The sequence below is a fragment of the Rhinolophus ferrumequinum genome, chromosome 6 (assembly GCF_004115265.2).
Source record: "Rhinolophus ferrumequinum isolate MPI-CBG mRhiFer1 chromosome 6, mRhiFer1_v1.p, whole genome shotgun sequence".
Taxonomy (NCBI): Eukaryota; Metazoa; Chordata; class Mammalia; order Chiroptera; family Rhinolophidae; genus Rhinolophus; species Rhinolophus ferrumequinum.
This window is the reverse complement of record NC_046289.1, coordinates 11,242,379-11,262,343: the sequence shown is the minus strand read 5'-3', so window position 1 is coordinate 11,262,343 and position 19,965 is coordinate 11,242,379. Positions and strand designations below refer to the sequence as shown.

General features: G+C 37.2%; 1 protein-coding gene across 3 annotated transcripts in view; it reads right to left on the bottom strand.

Moving 5' to 3' along the window:
* RPS6KA5 (ribosomal protein S6 kinase A5) overlaps positions 1-19,965 on the bottom strand; it is a 170,033-nt gene that overhangs the window by 70,192 nt on the left and 79,876 nt on the right. For 2 of the 3 annotated variants that reach the window (XM_033107160.1, XM_033107162.1), the window contains exons 4-5: positions 11,533-11,648; positions 8,447-8,554 (exon numbers count right to left, since the gene is read on the bottom strand). The exons of the other annotated variant lie outside the window; for it this stretch is intronic. In XM_033107160.1, coding sequence (XP_032963051.1) covers positions 8,447-8,554; positions 11,533-11,648 — 224 coding nt within the window. The remainder of the gene's footprint in view (positions 1-8,446; positions 8,555-11,532; positions 11,649-19,965) is intronic. 3 annotated transcript variants of the gene reach the window in all.

The following is a 19,965-nucleotide window of genomic DNA, read 5'->3' as shown; positions in this document are numbered from 1 at the left end:
TGTATCTCCACTTGTGCACTCAAGTGGATTCCTCTTAAGGATAGTGTTGCAGCAATTTCCCTGCTTCTTTCTTGTATCGTTACATTCTTACATTTACCCCCAGTTCCTCTTCAGGATGGTGCCAGCCAGCATTGCGACATCTGTCAGTTCTCCCCGCTTAAAACAAGAAGACCTCTCTTGACCCCACATCCTCCTCTGCTATGCTCTCCACAGAATTACAGTATTGCTTTTTACAGGAAACCACAAGAGTTGCCTGTATTTGTACACGACAATAGTATGTCTTTTCCCATTCTCTCTCCTTGGGTTTCAATTGAGTCAATGCTCAATCTTCAGTCCTCATCTTACTTGATCTGACAACAATGTATTTGACATAGTTAATCATTTTCATCCTTGAAACACTTCTTCATTTGGCTTCCAAGACAACACACTTTCCTGTTTTCTTCCCAACTTCCCAGTCCCTTTTTCTCAGTCTCCTTTGTTAGCTCTTCCCCCTTTCTTAGTCTCTTAATGTTGGAATAGCCTGGAGTTTAGAGCTTGGTCTTTTTTCTTTTCTATTTTATTCTTCTCTTTTTAGACCTTTTTTTCTTTTCTATCTGCACTTACTCTGTTGATATTCTCATTCACTTTAATGATTTTAAATATTACTTATATATTGGCAAATTCCAAATTTTTCTCTCTAAATGAGACTTCTCTCCCAAACTCCAGACTCACTGCTGGGATCAATGCAACCGCTTTCCTAACTGGACTCCTTGTTTCTAGACTTGTCCCGCTACAGGACGGTCATGCTTGGCAAACAGAATTACCCTCTAAAATAAATCACATCATGTCACTCTTCTCCTCAAAACTCTCCAGTGGCTCCCCACTTCACTCTCTGAGAGAAGCTAGTCCTTACAGGGGTCTTCAGTGTCCTGTCAGATCTGTATAATCCTCCTTCATTCGGTCACCTCCTCAATGAGTAGCCAACAAGTGGTCCTTATTTCCTGCCAGTCTACCTCTCCCTCATTCTGCACACCCGCACTGGGCTCCTCGTTGTTCCACAAACAGCCTCGTATCGTCCCACCTTAGGGCCTTAACCGTGGCTGATTCCTCTACACAGAAATCTCTTCCTAAGATTTGATATGGCTCGAGCTCTCACTTCCTTCATGTTTCTACTCAACTGTCATCTCAGCGAGGCCTTTCCTGATCACCTGGTTTAAAGGACAATCTTTGCTCACCCTGATACTTCTATCCCTCTTTCCCACTGTACTTGTCTTCTTGAAACTCACCACTATCTAATATATTCCATACATATTTTACTACGTACCTGTTATTGTCTGCTTCCCTGTCAAGGGGAGAAATTTTTGTCTATGTTGTTCATTGCCAGATTCCAACACCTACATAGAACACTGCCTGAATCATAGTAGACATTCAATTGATACTTGCTGAATAAGTGGGAAAAAACCACATACCACGTTTCCCCAAAAATAAGACTGGATCTTACATTAATTTTTGCTCCAAAAGGCGCATTAGGGCTTATGTTCAGGGGATGTCATCCTGAAAAATCGTGCTAGGGCTTATGTTTTCTGGTTAGGTCTTATTTTGGGGGAAACATGGTAATGCTCATAACTGCATATATGAATAGTGGATGCACAGATTCTGTTACATAATTTTCTCTATTTTTATTATATTTAAAATATTTTATGATATAAAAAGTTTTTAAAGAAATTTGGAAAATATAAATACCTTATAACCACATTTATGCAGTGTTAGTACTCCAGCATATCTTTTCCTAAATTCCCCTTATGGGTTGAAATTCTCTCACACTTAGTATGGTTTTAAATCATTTTCCCTCTTTTCTTAGAAAATAGTCAAAATAATCTATATATTACTTATTCTTTTATAGGTTAATATATTCTATATTAATAGAATAATGTGACTGCTAAATATAGTTTTCAAGTAAATAAAAATTATATGTATTTAATATTATTTGAACAAATAGAATATACGATAGAAGTTTCTGTGAAAAGAATCTCAATTCAAAAGTTGTCCCTGCTTATTCTGTGATGTAATTTACATCAAACCTGCCTATTGAACTTGTACTTGAACCTACCTTAAAATAATAAATACGATTATGAATAAATCTTACCAGAGCCAATAATTTCTACCATAAGAAAAGTTATTGTGAGGCAGACAACTCCCCCTCCCCCGTCCAAAGGTAGGGGATCTGCTCTGATATCTGGAGCAAAAAACTTTACAAACAAATGTGGGGAGCTAATGTGTTAGTATATGAATATTGTGTAATACTGTTTGAGTAGAGGAAATATTGGGGCAACAGAAGAATACTTTGACAAGCTTCTAGATCTCTCCCTTTCTTAACACTTCCATCTCAACGTTTACCTTAAAAAAACTAAAATTACCCTCGAGTCACTGATTTTGGCAAATGATAGGACTTTATTTACAGAGACCTACTATGCTCCCTTGGAACACATGCAAATGAAAAGAATCATGAACACGTCACTACAAATCTGGAAGGGAGACAGGGATAACGAAAAGAGCTGCCTTAGGGAGTTGGGTTATGTGATTCCTATGGCAAACACGCTCTTTATGTATCCTGATCCTCTCGTAGGCATCTTGAGATATATGTTATAGCGGAGAATCCTGTAAATGACATAATATTAACTAGGCATTTATTAGAGACAGTTGTAATTTAAAACTTTCCTACAAATAAGAAAATTAAGGGAGAGTAACTTAAGATTCTCATTTGTATAGTTTCATTTCGCTCAGAGTAATAGGAGTAGCACCTCTTACAAGTAGAATTTGATATTTTTGAATCTCAATTCAAAAGTTGTCCCTGCTTATTCTGTGATGTAATTTACATCAAATCTGCCCATTGAACTTGTACTTGAACCTACCTTAAAATAATAAATACTATTATGAATAAATTTTATTTTTAAAAAGTACTATCATGAGCATTAACTCAATGTGACCATATGACAATTCTATAAACTAGATATGACATCCATTGTTTATACCAAGACTGACAAAGGTTAATGACTAAGTGACTTGCCCAATGTCACAGAGTCAGGAAGTAAAGAACTGAAAAAGATCTTCCATCTTGAATATGTGTTCTTTCCACTACACTAAAATGCCTCTTATATGTTCAAAAAAAATAATAATGAATAAACATCATGTGAACTGAGCAAAAGTTGCATTTTTCTATTTTCTGGAAAGAGAAAATAGTCACAAACCCATAGACCTTTTCCTTTTAAGTACAGCTACCATGGCAGTGGGTTATAATTAACTTAGCTACCTCTGTTTTTAAATGTTGGGGGTGTCATCTTTCTTCTAGTTTTATTTATCTATCTGCAGATTCATTTTAATATTCTGTTGTGAAAATTTTCAAATGTACAATGTCAAATTATGAAAATGTACAATCCATATACAGGTAACCCCCATATAACACGGTTGTTAGGTTCTTAAAAATGCCGTGTTATGCGAATCCGTGTTACATAAAAAAAAGAACTAGTAAAAAAAAAGGGGGTTTGGTTCAAAAAATTAAAAAAGCATACTATTATGTTTTTATAATTAAGAGAAATATCTTTATTAAAGCAATTTTCACCCAAAGTATAACATATTAATATGTATTAAATAATGTTTTTGTCATCACTACTAAGCACCATTAACAGAGGGCATTTTCTTTTTGACAAGGTATCTTCATCCTCTGAACTTAATACTCCATGAACAAAATGGATTTAAAATTCTAATAAATTTTAAAATCCTGCAGTCAAATCTGACATGACATCCACGCTCGAATGAAAAATTTCAAATGAGATATCTTTTGCTTTTAAAAGCTCTTATTACACTCCGCTTTGTTCGGGGATTTCTCTAATTCTCAAACCGTATTAGAGTGAAACCATGTTATAGAAGTGTTGTACTGGGATTGCCTGTACTATTTTTAAGTATAGGGTAATTAATAACACATGAATGTATCATTTTCACATTATTTGTTTACAAATAGGTAAGAACAGATGCCCTTCATGTCTTTAAGGTCTTCAGTGTTAGAATCATATATCCAACACCTAGCGGATTGTCTGACTCACAGTAAGAACTCAACAAATGTTTGCTGAACTGTACTCTCAAAAAATCCTATAAGGACTTATAGTAGCCTGAAGATATTTAGAAATGTCTTCTTTTATTCTCAGAATCCCAAGGGGTTTATCAAATTCTGTGATGGAGGAAAAATATATCTGTAAAAGTATCAAATTTGAAAAGTGTTCATTATCATATGAAACATTTTTAAGGTTTCTAAAATAAAATTTATCCTGTATACAATCCAGTTTAGCAAAATACAATCTAGAAATAATTCATAATTAAATAAATAATTCATCATTAAATTATATGAATGTTTAATGAGTATTTCTAGAATACAGGCCCATTAGGGCAAGGAATTTGTTACGTTCACCACTGTATTTCTAGAGTCTAGTATAGTAGGTACTCAATAAGTATTTGTTGAATTATTAAATTAACAAAAAGAAAGATGAGTATTACACCACGAGCAGAAACTTCAAACTTACATAAAAAAATAGATTCCTGAATATCAAATAGAAATACATTTCCCAGAGCAAATGAGGGCAGAATTTGTAATACACAAAACTGCGATATACTGAAAGAGAAGCAAATTTGGGTGGGAGATTAGCTTGGTTTTGGAAATGCTGAGTTTGAGAAGACTGTGAAAGAGAGTCCAGTGGAAATACACTATAGACATGATTGGGTGTGCAGCCCGGAAGAGAAGTCAGGGTTGGCCATATATTTTTGGGAATCACTAGCATATAAGGAGAGAGTGCAGCAGAAAAAGAGAAGAGTACCTAGAATTGAGCTGTGAGGAACCTAGGATTGAATTGTCAGGTAGAAGAGGAAAAACCTACAAAAGACAGAGAAGGAAAGTCAGAGGAGTGTCACAGAAGCCGAGGTGAGAGGCAATTTCCAGTTCAACATTACTAGGTAGTTAAGTAAGATGAGGAATAAAAAGCATCTAAGATTAAAGTCCATTGTGACCTTGTCAAGAACAATCTCGGCCACTTGGTAGGGGGTGTAAGTCAAATTAGAGCAGACTAAGAAGTGACAGACGTGTGGGTAAGTAGAGAGAGCATGTAAACAAATACTGACAAAGAAGAACAACAGGACAATAACTCAGAGGGAATATGGGACTCTGAGGTTTTCTTTTTATCAGTCAGTCCATCCATTCGTCTCTCCATTAAAAAAATTTTAAGACAGGAGAGACTAGGTATGCTTAAATGATTACAGAAATGGTCCAAGAGGAAGAAGAAGAGGTCGAAAAGGAGAGAGATCAGTTAGAGATAGAGATATATAATCTCTATATATGAACTGGAAACCAAGGAGAAACTCCTTAGACTGGGGTTTAAACTGAAAACCAAGGAGGTAGAATAGAAATGGACAAAAGGAAACTCACTCCAAGAAAGATGATGTTTCAGTATAATTGAGTTGGCCTGAGAAATGAAACCAAAAAGAAATGCTAGCTAATCAAAACAGAAATCGTTTGTTTGATGGAAATATTTTTAAGGTGGAAAGAATCTAGGTAGGAAACCTTGCTAAGCAAGGGCTTAGTGGAATGGGGGGAACAAAGGACCATTAGATCAAGTATTAGGGGGCTCAGAAAAGCTTCCCGAGCTCTGGGAATTAAACCTGAAGCCTAGCATGACAGAATGTTCTCTAGAGCTAACAGCTGGTAGTCTCGACGGTAAAAGATAGACAAAATGTAAAGCTTAATAGCACATGACAATAATACATAACTATATTAAATAAATACAGCTGAACTGTATTCAGTGAATAATAAGAGAATCTATAAATCACCTCTCCACTTCAGATTGAATCCCAGGATTTCATTTTTGTGGCCACACAACTAGGTGCCCCCAGTTATGGCCTCCGATGAGAACTGCCTTCCTTCCCTTGAGGAGTGGCTGTTGACATGACGAGTCACAGCATTATCTGACTAAGTTGTATTAAAACCCAACAGCTCTGATCCATGTTTGATTTTTGTTTTGGTTCCTAACATTTTTCTATTCCCCAGGGCCAACGTCTGCCGAATGATCAGTTACACATGTCCATAAACATAGGATTCATGAGGTTATTCTTTCATATTGCAATACCAGAACCTAGCCTAGCGTCTAGCAGGCAAAAGGCCCTCAGCAAATACTGATAGAGTGAAGGAGCAAATCTATGAAAGGTTCCATGGAGAGAGGAAAGGTGATCACCAATTCTTTCCATGCAGGGGTCTTTTACATGCCAAGGACCCCTTGGCAGGCTGTTGAAGCCAACAGACCCCTTCACAGAATCGTGTTTTTAAGTGTATAGTATGACAGGGGAAACTAATTATTGAAATCAAAACATAAAAAGAAATTGTGACATCATCACAAACATGCTTCTGTGGCCTAGGCTTGGCCTGGGACAGGCATCTCTGTAGGGAGACGTGGCTGGGTCGGTTCATTGGCAAAACCACCAACTGACAGCAGCTGCAGACGTTCTGTTCTGTTTCTCAGAGAGGAATCCTGCAAACTCCTGTCTAGGAAGCCACTGCTCTCAGAGGGAAGTGGCAGAAGGAGGCCATGGCAGCTCCACAGCTCAGTGTGTCAGTTTCCATTTCACCCACTAGTTTCCATGTGGCGTCCTCACCCTCAGCTGTGCCCATCGCCCCTGAACCCACAGTCTTGTCTGCTTAACTTTTTCAGTCTTCCCTGAGGGTGAGGAAGGCCTGGTTGCCTAAGTGAAGGGAGTAGACATGGGATCTGGGGGCTACTTAGTTCTTATACAAACTTTCAACCAACCCTCCTCTGTCGTGTATCCCCTGCACCCCTATTTGGGGGACACCTGGTGCCCCCAATTCCTGAACACTTCTGGGGGTCAGAGGTACAAATTAGCCTGCTTTGGGGCTTCTCACATTACTGGCTTAGGATTCAGCTGTGATCAAGGATGCTAGTTTAAACTGAAAACCAAGGAGGTAGAATAGGAATGGACAAAAAGGAAACTCATTCCAAGAAAGAAGATATTTTAATATAAGTGAATATCAGTTACAACTAGTATTTCTGCTGTTCATGTTCCAAAATCTGGTTGCTATTTTCTTCTCCCCATTTTGAGTGTATGCCTATTTTATTCCTTTACTTTTACTTGTAGTGGGGATCAGTGAGGAAGCAACTGTAAATATATTTAATCAGTCACATTTTACTGAAGTTGCAACTAAAATTTTTACAAAGTAGAAAAGGTATTAAAAATCAAACTTTGAAGTAAATTTCCCCAAAATTCATCTAATCTATAACTATAATCTTTCTATCAAAGATAACAATATATTGTTATAATCACAGCTTCATGAAGGCAGACACCATTTCCATTTTACTCGTCGTATTATCCAGTACCTAGTATAATAGAGGTGGTCAATAAATATTTACTGAATAAGTAAATATTTACTGAATGAGTGAATATAGATATGATAAAAAAATTGGGATCTTCACTTTTTATAATTTCAGCACTTGTCTAATTCACCTAAGACTGCTTTGGTAATGTTCCAAAAAGCAAACGATCAGAAATAGATACACCTAGTATTTTGGAACCCAAGAATGATGTATTTTATAGCAAAGTCCTTTACTACAAAAATTTTACTGTGATTCTGCATTCTATACCAATAATTTCTTGGATAGAAATGAACTGGCATTCATATTTACTTAGTTATCTTGAGTAACTATTATTATAAAAATGTAATTTTTTTACAACTGCTACATAATAGTATTTAATTACAACTAATAGATGTACAGTTTTAAATTTATTAAACACATTTATAATATTAAACAAGATCTAATCAATACTGAAATGCAAAGTCCTCCATATTTAAAATCTGCACATTAGCTATTGCATTTTAGTTCATGTCAGCAAAAAAACAGCAAGATTTAAGAATTAAGTCTAGTAGATTCTCGTCATTATTGTCAAGTGAATTCAAAGGACCATCACAACGTGACATGTCCTAATTATTCATTATAGTGTAAACTGTACATATATTGTTTCGTAATTCTCTATTGGCTACCACGTAAGCCATAATTCTCCTAAAGGCCCCAAAGGGTTATTTAAATTTTTCAATAAATAAAATTATTTTTCAATAATTTTTCAGTAATTTTTAAGTTTCTTATCGGGAAACTTAAATGCATAGTTTTGTTTTACTTTAAACTGGGGAATTCTGCTATATTCATCAAAGGTTTACTGCAATCCTAATAGGATGGTTCCATGGTCATTTTAAACCAAAAAGTCTTTACAGTCATTCATGCCAAATATTCCTCTAGGCAAACCTGCACAAAAATCCATAATCCATATGGTACTATCTCATTAAATCCTTATTATATAGCTAATTTTTCATCATTGTTTATATTCTGTTATTACTAACTTCAAATTAAAATATAATACTCACTTCATCAGCCACAAACTCCTTACTCAGACCAAAATCTGTCAGCACCACATGGCCATTAGAATCAAGTAGAATATTCTCAAGCTTAATGTCACGGTATATAATCCCCAACTGCAAAAACAAATACATATGCATTTAAAAATAACAATTTCCAAAAAATAAATTAGGAGAGTCTTTCTTGTCTACCTTAAAAATCAACCCCTCACAAAAAGGCACTGTCCTGTTCAGGGTGCTATAATGGGTCTCAGTCCCTGGCCAGGGCCAGTGGAAATTCCTCATCTCGGTGCTGGACTCCCTGGACCCCTCCAACCAGGTCATCATTCTCTATGTAATGAGGGTCCGTTCCTGTTGGATCCGCTTCTTTAGGTCTCCTCGTTGACTACTGCTTCTTCCTGTCTCTCTTCTTCCTCAGAGACTCCATCCTCACTCCAGACGATCTGCAGGTGCTCTCTTAGCAGTTCACGCCCATCACTTCCCCAATGGCTTCAGAAGGCTTTCCAGATTAACCAGGTCCCACAAGGGTCATTTCTTTGTATTGACTCCTACAACACCTCTATTGACATTGTACTTACCTAAAAATAACTGTTATTTTCTAAGTATTTCCTGTTTGTTTTGATATAACCATACCCTAATGCTATTTTTTCACTTTTTATGTATTTACCTAATATCTAGCACAGTGTCAAGTGTCAAATAGGTAATTAATAGGCTTCTAAACATAAAGATTGAAGAGCATAGGTTGATTTTAGTCGATCTTTAATTCTAAATAAGCAAAGTAAGTCAATTAAATAATATTTATATATCCCTTCATTTTGTTTTGCATGTAAGTTATTTACAGTAAAACACGTCAGGTATGTAACACAAATCAACCCAAGTCATATAAGAAGTGCTCGGTATACATGAATTCTGTTTCATGTTATGTCAGGCTGAATCGAATGTTTTTAAATTTAGAAAGTCTGCGTCCCTCAACACAACATATATGAAAAAAACAGGTTCTTAATATTCTTTTAAAATTGAAATTAAAAATTATAGCAAAAAAAATGCTAGGCAATTTTCCTCCAAGAACCTCAGTGTTCTACAAGAAATGGAGAAAGGAAACATCTGCTGTCTATTGAACAGATATTTGACTTGAAGCCTTAACCAGCATCTAACTAGTACAACTTTTTTGTTTAACAATCTCTTTGGAAAAGATTTTAGGAATAAATCATTTACTATCTGCTTTACCTCATTACTTCCAAATAAACTCCCATTTTGGTCTCTTCCTGGGAAACAGTATCAGTAGTGCTATCAGGATTAATAAAACTGGCTTAGTCTTATACTTCTTTGTATTTATCTTTTCAGAGTAGTAAGGTTAAGAGAAACTTAGCTGAGATCTGATGTGCGATATTACTCTCACTCCGTATCAGTTACATTTGTACCCAGTATTCATCATGTTCTCTACTTCTGTGTTTCTGATTACCCAGTTTTAATAATAATGAATGTTCAGAGATTTTTCCTTTAATAAACAGAATTAAAGCTTTCACACGAATTACAAACTAAATTTACTAAGCTCTCCGGTTGGAGCTTTGTATTTTGTTAGTTTTTAGTCTGGAATTGATGGCGATTTCTACCATCATTTTTATATTATAAAAAGTTATACCTAATGCCCCTCAGCATAAAATGCAATGATCTTTTCAGCTTATTCTTGGGCACAGTTTGTTTCATGTAAAGAGACGTTCTAACTATTTTATATCCCCAAAATAACCATAAGCATAAAGCTTGTCACCATACTGACAATTCTCTCAAAAGGAGAATTGTCTCAGTTCAGCTCCCTACCTTATTTATTGTTCCTCTTTCCTTTCTCTTCATGGCATTGCAGCCCTGCCACCCAGGGCCTTTTCTCCTTCCCTCCTGTTCGTATACATTTTTCATTCACTTCTCTGAAGATTCCTGTTCTGAACCCTATCTTCCTCCCCTGCTCAGTCTCATTTCTGCTCTGGGCCAGGTCTACCCTTTTCTTGATCCCTCCCTTCTTTTCTTATATCTTATCATTTTTTTCTCACAGCCTCTCCCATCCATTGCCTCCATCTTGCAATTCTAGTCTCCCTGCCCCTTTGATTAAAAATTTCATCCTTCTCCCTGCCTTTTCCCCTTCATTCCTCTCCATTCTTTTCTATGCTTCATAATCAGCACTTTGTTTATCTGTAATCGAGTGTAGGATCTGAATACATGACAAAGAAGAACAGTGACTTTTTGATGTACCTGCATCATCCTAATTTAGGGACTCAAGCCATACTGGTCTCCTCACAGTCTCACACGCCGAGGGGATAGACAATTCCCTTAGTACTTTCTTTTTCTGAGGCACAAACCTTGTCCATATAATGACTGTTTGCTTCTACAATAATGTTTCCTCATTAAAAAAAAAAAGGTTTTTCAGTCAGTTTCTTGGATCAAGATTAGTAGTATCTGAAACAGAATTTTTTAAAAAGTTTAAACTCATTTTATAGAGTTCAAACAGCATCATAGACGTGAATTTCATTTAAAGTTTTTAGTAACTGAGTCCATCTACATGGAAGCAACAGAGGAGAGAGGCGGAGGGAGTAAGAGAGGACCTCTGGGACAAAACAAATGGAAAAGAAAGTCAGAGGGGGCAAGCTGGGCAGCGTAGGTAGATGCTTCTTTCAAATAACTCATATTCTCCAACCAAATCAGGAACTATACCCTGAAGATGTACAGGCAGAGTCTACAACGAAGGAAGTCACAATTCTGGAAACACATATTATGACTTGTGGTTTAGTCTTAAAGTTCATTTTAAGAAGAAAAATTTTTATTCTGGTGCTCCTTTGTAATAGGCATTAGGATTTTTCATGAACAAAAGCGAAAAAATTGCTCAGGTTCTACCTTTTAAATCTGCATCACAGGGATGACAAAAGGAGAGTAGATTTTTAAAAAGGGCATGAGGAATTTGAGAAACCTGGCTAACAGTCTGCAAGAGGGTTTTCACAATCTCCACAAAGACACTGACACATTAAAAACATTCGTTCTTTCAGCTCCATCATTACGTCTGTTAACAGATTTTTCGAAACCAGAAATCCCAAAGATTAAGGTCTTACCTTGTGGAGGTGTTCGAGGGCGAGCACAGTCTCTCCGACATAGATCTGCACTTCATCCTCTGTGAAACGCTCTCTTTGAGAAAGATGAGTAAAAAGTTCTCCACCATTTATATAATCTAAAAATGAAATATATTTTTTCTTTCTTTGACTTGTATTCATAAACTAATGGAAGTATTTCCTTTTAATCACTTTGGATTAACCACACGGCACTGATTTTAATATATGATTTTTCTGCACAAGTCTTAGTATATAGTATATAATTTCATATGGAATATATTACTAAATTCATCTGGTAATATAGTTTCATAAGAGAATGACGACACTACACTACAAGCAAATGAATTTGCATAGAGCACTGCCATTAAAACTATTACATGAAATCTGCATATAGTTAAATACAGTTTCCCAAATACAGCATTTCAGAAGTCTCTGCCATCGCCATACGATACTTAACTTGCTGCGGAGTGCCAAAATATCAGCCACTACAATAATCAAAATAAAAAATGAACAGAACAAAACAAAACACAAAAATCCCAGCCTTTCCTCTGTAATAGTTGCCAGTCGCTATTTTGAAGTAGATTCCCTATTTTCCAGAATTTTCTATGTACTCTTCCAAAAAGGTGTATTAGGTAACAGGCAGCCCTCTTATCGCACCTCGGAGCCACAAAGTAAAAGTAGCACAACATGGCCGAATCAAAACACCTGAAACTAAAAGACTCCCATTTCCCTTTCAATTTGCCCTATTTATTCTGAGAGGAATAATGAAATAGACAAAAAGACTACAGTGAGAAATAAATGAGGGAACTGAATAATAATAATAATAAAAACCACAGCACAATTATGTTCATAATTGGCTCTAACAAGACATTTACTGGTAAACTGATAATCGTTCCACCAGAAACTAACCATTGCTAGCTTAACACACACTTGTTTGTGAGAAACAAAGTATACCTAGAAAATAGTCACAAATACAGTTCAAATACAGTTCAAAAAATCTGAAAAGCATGTATCCCAAGAATTTTCATTTGTTGAGTTTATCACAACTTGATAAAATATCGAAGCAAAATCTTCACGAACTCACAAATTTTTGTTTTATCTTGGCCATTTAACTTTTAAATTCCAAAAAGCACATGCAACAGAATGAAAGCACTCTTAATAGCTGGTTGTTTTGCAATGTATTTTACAAAGCACATGCCAGCAAAAAAGTACTGCCCTTCTAAGGCTTCCGTGTTTGGCCAAGGAGTTTTAATTATATCTTAACACAAAGCTAATTATTGAAAAGGTGTAAAGGAACACAGCATTCCTGCAAACTAACAATGAATTTTTTTCCTACCTTTAAGTAGCTATTTACTTACATCAAATACTGGTATTTATGAATAAATGATTTCCGTAGTTAGTCATGACACAGAAATAGGCACCCATAAGTCAGCTGACCAACTGAGAAACTCCTATGCGTCCTTGGATGTCCTACTCAATTATCTCATCTTGAATAACCACTCCAGCAGAGTTCATCACTTCCTTTCATCTTTATCATTGTACTTATTAAAGTCTTCTACCACTGCAATTATTTCACTGTATTAAAAATGTTTATTTGTATGCTTGCTTTCTTTTGCTAAACTCTAAGCTTTTCAAAGTTCGGAACAATGGTACTCGTCTCTATAGTCCCTGCATGCAGTAAGCACTCACAGATGATTATTTCATCATTAATTAAACACAAGTTCTTTATATTGGAATAAATATTAAATAGAGTCTCAGAAAAAAATTACTCCAAGACTCAAAGGCAAGTGCATTGAAAAGAAAATCCAATGTACTTTTGTCATTGAGGCCACTGGATATAGTCCAAAGGACCTGGGCTTTCTAATCGAGAGACCTGGACAGACAATGGCTCCACTGTGTCCTGCTCGAGCAAATTAAATCTCTCTCAGGTTCAGTTCTTTATCTATACAATGGGAGTAATAACTACTATAAATTATTACAATTATTCTTCCCGCAGCCTTCCCCATCTCAAGTAATATCAACTCCATCCATTTCTTCAGGTGCTCAGCTACATTTTAATCACTTTAATAAATTTCACTTTTTTTTTGGTATTTTCTTATTGGTTGCTCTAAGGCTTACCATATACACATTAACTTATCAGAAACAGCTTTGGATTTATACCAACTCAATTCCAGTGATACATAAAACATTACTCCTATATAGTTCTATTCTCTCTTCCTCCTCTTTGTGCTATTACTGTTATACATAGTACAACTATATATGTTACAAACCAAACAACATATTACAATTACTACTTTACACAATTTTATGTCTTTCAAAGAAGTTGAGAGAAGACAGGTGACCAGGTGTATACTTACTATAGTTTGTCATACTAACCTTCCTATTTACCATTTTTGTTTCTCTGTAGTTTTTCTTATGGAATCCAGTTATGATCTGATTCTGAACCCCTACCCCCACCCCAGGCTTGTTTTATTGTTATTTTTTCTTTCTTCCTTTAATTACTTGGCTGGAGGATTCTAGTAAGTTCTGTTTCGTCTGCAGCAGAGCTTTCGGTGTTGCTCCTCAGAGGGCACAGCCTAGGGCATTCCACAATCGTTCTAACAGGACTCTTTTTAAGTCTTTCCCTGATCTGTTATGTTTTCTGCCTCTCTGTTTGCTCTAACACCCAGCTGTTAGGCTCCACTAATTGCTGGCTGACTAGGCATTATTTTTGGTAATGTCCTAGGGCCTAAATTACTCCTCAGTTTCATCCAATAAATTCAGGCTCCTTCAAGGCTAGTTTTTGAGGCCACTGTTTGAGGTTTGTTCTGACCTCAGAAGGATTCTTCATAGTTGACTATTTCTCTGGTATTCTGTCTGGCAAACTAGCTATCCATTTCAAATTAATATTCAGGTACAGAGCAAAGTAAAGGTTTGGATTTACTTTTTTCCATACAGACATCCAGCTGTTCCGGCACTATCTGACTTCCTTCCCCATTGAATTGCTTTGTCACGTTTGTCAAAAACCAAAAGACCACATAAGTGTGCGTCTATTTCTGAGGTCCCTATTCTATTCCACTGACATATATGTCTCATACATACTGTCTTCATTACTATAACTTTATATAAGTTTGAAATCTGATAATTTAAGCCTTCCACATTCATACTTATTCTTTAAGACTGGATGGGCTATTGTAGTACCTTTGTTTTTGGATAGGAATTTTAGAGTCAGCTTATAAAAAATGTCTGCTTGGATTTTGATTTTGACAGGTTTGTATCTATATAGTTCAATTCAGGGAGAACTGACATGTTCACAATATTGAGTTTTCCAACCCCATGAACTGGTATATTTCTCTGTTAATCAGATTTTCTTGAATTTCTCTCAGCAATGTATCATCATACTTTACAGAGTAAATTTATTGTTAAGTATCTTAGGTTAAAAATCATACTGTAAAGGATGTTTTAAATTTTCACTTTCTAGTTGTTTGAGGATATAATACAACTTTTTAAAAATATTTATTCTGAAATAATTATTAATACAAATGTACAGAAAAGTGGTTAGTACATAGAACTTTTTTCATGAACCATCTAAGTTGCCAACTCAATATGCCATCACTCATGTATACTTACTTTCATTTGTATTTCATACCACGACATAATCATTTAAAAATCAAGAAATTAACATGACTATATTATTACCATCTAATCCTCAATTCTAAATTCAAGTTTCCCTAGTTGTTCACAAAATATCTTTTATAGCAAAAGGTTCTGGCTCAGAATCAAATGTTAATTTCAGTTCACATATCTATTTTCTTCGATCTGTAGTCATCCCTCAGTCTTCCCTGACTTGCATAACCTTGACACTTCTGAAGAGTACAGCCTTGGTATTTTGTAGATGGCCCCACAAGTTGAGTGTGTCTGATGTTCCTCCGTGACCGTATTGAGACATGCATCACTGGGAGGAAAATCATGCAAGTGACACCCAGTTCTTGGTGCATCCTCTCAGATGCCCCTCTACCGTAAGTTACCTACTTCACCTCTGTAATTACTAAGCAACTTTCGAGAAGTACTTTGAAACTATCCCAATCCACATCAAACATTCCATTTATTTACGTCTGAATGGACTCACAGCTTCCTATTTGACTTAACGGATTAAAATTCACTACTATTATTTATTTTTGATTCTGAGAATATGGTTCTCACTCCTAAGGCATGGCTCTTCTAGAATTCTGACGAAAATCTTGTGGTGTTTACGAAATCCCTGTACCTTATGAGGAACTGAGCTCTAAACTGTCTCCCTTGAGGTGACAGCCGCTGAAATCTTTATTTGGCTCTTCCAGCTACTGGCTACTTAGATTCGCGCCCCATGCATGCACTGTTGAGAAGTCCGTGGAAGTCCATGGACTTTTGAACTGCCTCACTCATCTCTGTTTCCCTTCTTTCAGAATCCCATCCCCACAATCTGCAGCCACTCTGTTAGCAGCTCAGAATTCTGACTCTTCAGCCGTGTAAGACTGTCACTTCTGGACTATATTTTGACCTCTTATTTTGCACATTCTTGGAAAGAAATATTTCTAGTCGTTAAGAACACGGTCTTTGATGTCAAAAAGTGCAAAAATCATAGCTATGCTATTTATCAGTTGTGTGACTTTAAGCAAGCTGCTTAATCTCTTTGAATCTAAAATCGTATTTACAAAAAAAAAAGAACAATATGTTTTCCTAGGGTTTGTTCATTTCATTCAACAGATATTTGAGCCCTTATTATATATCAGTCACTCTTGTACGGAACACAAAGCACTGAACAAAACAGACAATAATCTGCATCCTAGTCCAGCTCACATTCCAGTGGGAAGAGACCCACATAAATTAGATACTATTAATATGTTGGAAGAGGATGATTGCTATGGAAAAAGTAGCACAGATAAAGGCAGATAGGGAGTGCCAGGGTAGAGGTGAGGAACGCATTTTAACAAGGGTGGTCAGTGTATGTCTCACCAAGGTGACTTCTGAGCAACAACTCTAAGAAGGTGAAAACCTGAGCTAAGCAGGTATCTGGAGGAAGACTATTCCTGGCAGGAGTAACAAGTGCAAAGGCGCTGAGGCTGGAGGGGCCTGGTGCATTCAAGAATCAGGAAGGAGTCCAGCGTGGTTAGAAGAGTGAATGAGGGAAAACTAGGAGGAGAGTCACGGTCACAGTAGTGAGTGAGTACTGGGGCAGCCCGCGTAGGTCCTTGCAGATCATTACTGGGGCTGCTCAGACGCCATGCACTGCACAACTTATTGTGATGCAAGTAAACAGTGGCCCCTGGAGCTGGGCAGCACGGAGGTTCTAGCCATCACAAGGCTTTCATCTTCCACTCTGAATGAAATGGGAAACCTCTGGAGGATTCTGGGTAGAACAGTGGTATGATAGGACTTACATTTAACAGGATCAACAACTCTGGATGCTGTGTTGAGAACAGCAAGGGTGGAAACAAGGAGATCGCTTGAAATCAACAGGGTGAGAGATGGTGGCACTGAGAAAGGTGACAGCAGTGTGGTGGTAAGACCCAGCCCTCCTGAGCACCTGAAAAGACGGAGCTGGTGTTCCGACACGGGGAAAGCTGCAGGAAGAATAGGTTTGGAAGGGACAATCCAGTGTTCACATTTGGACATGAGGAATACAGTGTCTGACAAGTAGTAAGAACTCGATAAATGGTAGTTATCACCATCATCTTGAATTATACATCCTAAGACCGTTAAGAGGTTCAAGAGAGCCCTACTGGAACCCTGCCAAAGGAAGTGGGAGACAGATTTCTTCTGCCCAGTTTTAGGGCCCTAAGAGAAAGTTCCATGAACCATTCTGAAAGTGCTTCATGTAAATTACTTGAAATTATGTGCAATTTTTTTGAGTATACGTAAGCGTATGTGCCTATTTCTGAGAAGAGAGGGCCCACAGCTTTCAGCACATTTCCCCAAGGATGTGTAAGCCAAAAAAACTTTAAGGAATATTACCCTAACAAAGGCATTATAAATTTCGACGGAAAAGTTCCTATGGCATCTACTTACAAAACCACCAATGAGTGCTGACTAGGAAACTTCTGAGGGGTGTCCTACAGCTCGCCAGCCCCACAAACTGTCTGTCACAGCACACACCCCCGCACCAGCTTCTCCTGAGCACTTAGCTCACCGCTCCTTGACCTCGACTCTGGCCTGGCATCGCCCTCCTGGAGCTTATTTGTATTTAGAATTGGACTGGGAAGGTTCAGAGCTTTAAAAAGCGAAACGGAGCAAGGGGTTTTTCATTTTCAACAAGATCTCTGGGTACGGAGGGTGGGTTGGAACTGCATTTCAGGTGTCTTTACACCTCTGTGTTTAGCTCTAGATCTAGTAACTTTGTGAGGGCAAAGTTTTGGGGCTTGCCCTTGAAAGCCAAAACTTAGCCAGGCAGTGAAATAACAAATACAACGAAATTTAGAAAAGATGATATGGGGATATTACTACATTTGAGTGGAATTATACAAATTGTATTCTCTCAAAAGAGCACGCTGGAATCAGGAATGGTGCAGACTCAGGGATACAGCGAGCAGCGGGTCGGTAAGGTCAGTGGGGTCAGGAAAACCCAAACCCTCACCGACACCTGACAGGAAGATTCTTCTCAGCTTTATAATTCAAGGAATCCCCCCTTCCTTTCCAACTGGGCATAAATTACATTTCTTCACCTAAGATTTATGAAAAAGCTCAGACTGAATAAAGCACGTGAGTGGAAACTCTCTACTACTAGAACTGTTGAGTATTTAAGGTCCACTCTGCCTGGCGGGCTCTGGAGCCAATGCCAACTTGTCTGCCCTCAACAATTTTCCTGTCAAAATCATGGATTCATTAGATTTCTAGAAATCAGATTTCTCAAGTCTTTGACGAATTCTTCCATAACAAATTCAAGCGTGAGCTTTTTGTTTTTAAAGCCAATGCTGGCTCTTTTCCTTCCCTTTGTAATAGGAAAACTGTCAGCAGCAGCATGGGAGTGTTCATTTTTACTGATACTCCTCAGGCTTTATTTATTTTTTGCCTCTGTGGGTATCACGATGAAAATGGGCCAAAGGGGTTGCTCAGTACACAGTCCTGGACACTGCGGTTTGAACGGAAGCAGCATCTTAATAACCCCTTTCAGTCAGGGCAGGTGAGAAAGGGCCCCCGACAGGTAAGAAGGCAGTGATGTAAAACAGTTTGGGCTGCCCTCCATTAAAATCTGCATATGACTACAGCTCACTGCTTTCGAGACTAGACACAGAAGTAGTAACTAAGGACACAGGGCGCTCTCTATGTGCCTTTCCATTCAGATATGATTATGAATTTGATCTTCATAAATAATGCAGAGGTAGGTACTATCATAACAGTATTAACCCCAGAGAAAAACACGATAATCTCTAGAGAACGGTGAAACTCAGGTTAAATAAATTATCCAGGGTAGCATATCCTGTAAGGGGGAGAATAAGGAGTATGAAGGGGCAGGAGGACTCCAAAGACAGCAATTTTTATGCTACGTTTACAGTCTGTTGTACATAGCAAAACAGACAACAGTTGAAGGCACTTCCTTGCTTTGAAGTAAATATGATTCATTCACAACACTGATAAAAGATATGTCTTAGTCAGAACTTTTTGCCCCTCTCCATATGGTTTTACCGTCACTTCCAGGAACAGCCTCATCAGGCAGTTGGTCTTCCTAATAACTGTCAGAAAAACTGCCTTAAGATTAACTATTCTGTCCTTCAAATATTTAAATGGCTTAGACCCAATAATTCTATATATTTGGTCATATAATTTCACTATCATGGATGCATAAAACATACGTACATGTTTTGTTTTCCTTATGATTTTCCTAATAACATTTTCTTTAACTTACTTTATTGTAAGAATACGGTATATAATACATGAAACATACAAAATATGTGCTAATCGAATGTTTATGTTTTCAGTAAGGCCTCTGGTCGCCAGTAGGCTATGAGTAGTTAAGTTTTTGTGGAGTCAAAAGTTAGAAGCAAATGTTCAACTGTGCACGATTCGGCGCCTTTAACTCCAGCATTGCTCAAGGGTCAACTATATTTACATTTCAAAACAAAAAATTAGGTGTTCAAAGTCATTTGTAAGTACTTGCAACAACTTTTCCTATTTGCACTATTAACATCACTAGTGAAAAGCCACAGTATCGGCACATTAAGAACATGGAACAAATTTGCTTTGTTAAAAAGAACATACATTATTAGTTGGCAGAGGACAGTTGCAGCTGCTTAAGACCTCTGCACATCTGACCTGACTCAATGTTGGACCCAGAAACTTCTCCACTGTTCACAGTTTACACATGCTTCTATTCACAAACGGAGACACTGTAATCCACTAGAAATACTGAGTTTGATGAGCCTTGAAGTATTATAGAAAAGGAGAGAAACTACCTAAACAGCACTGTTTTCCACTGATGAT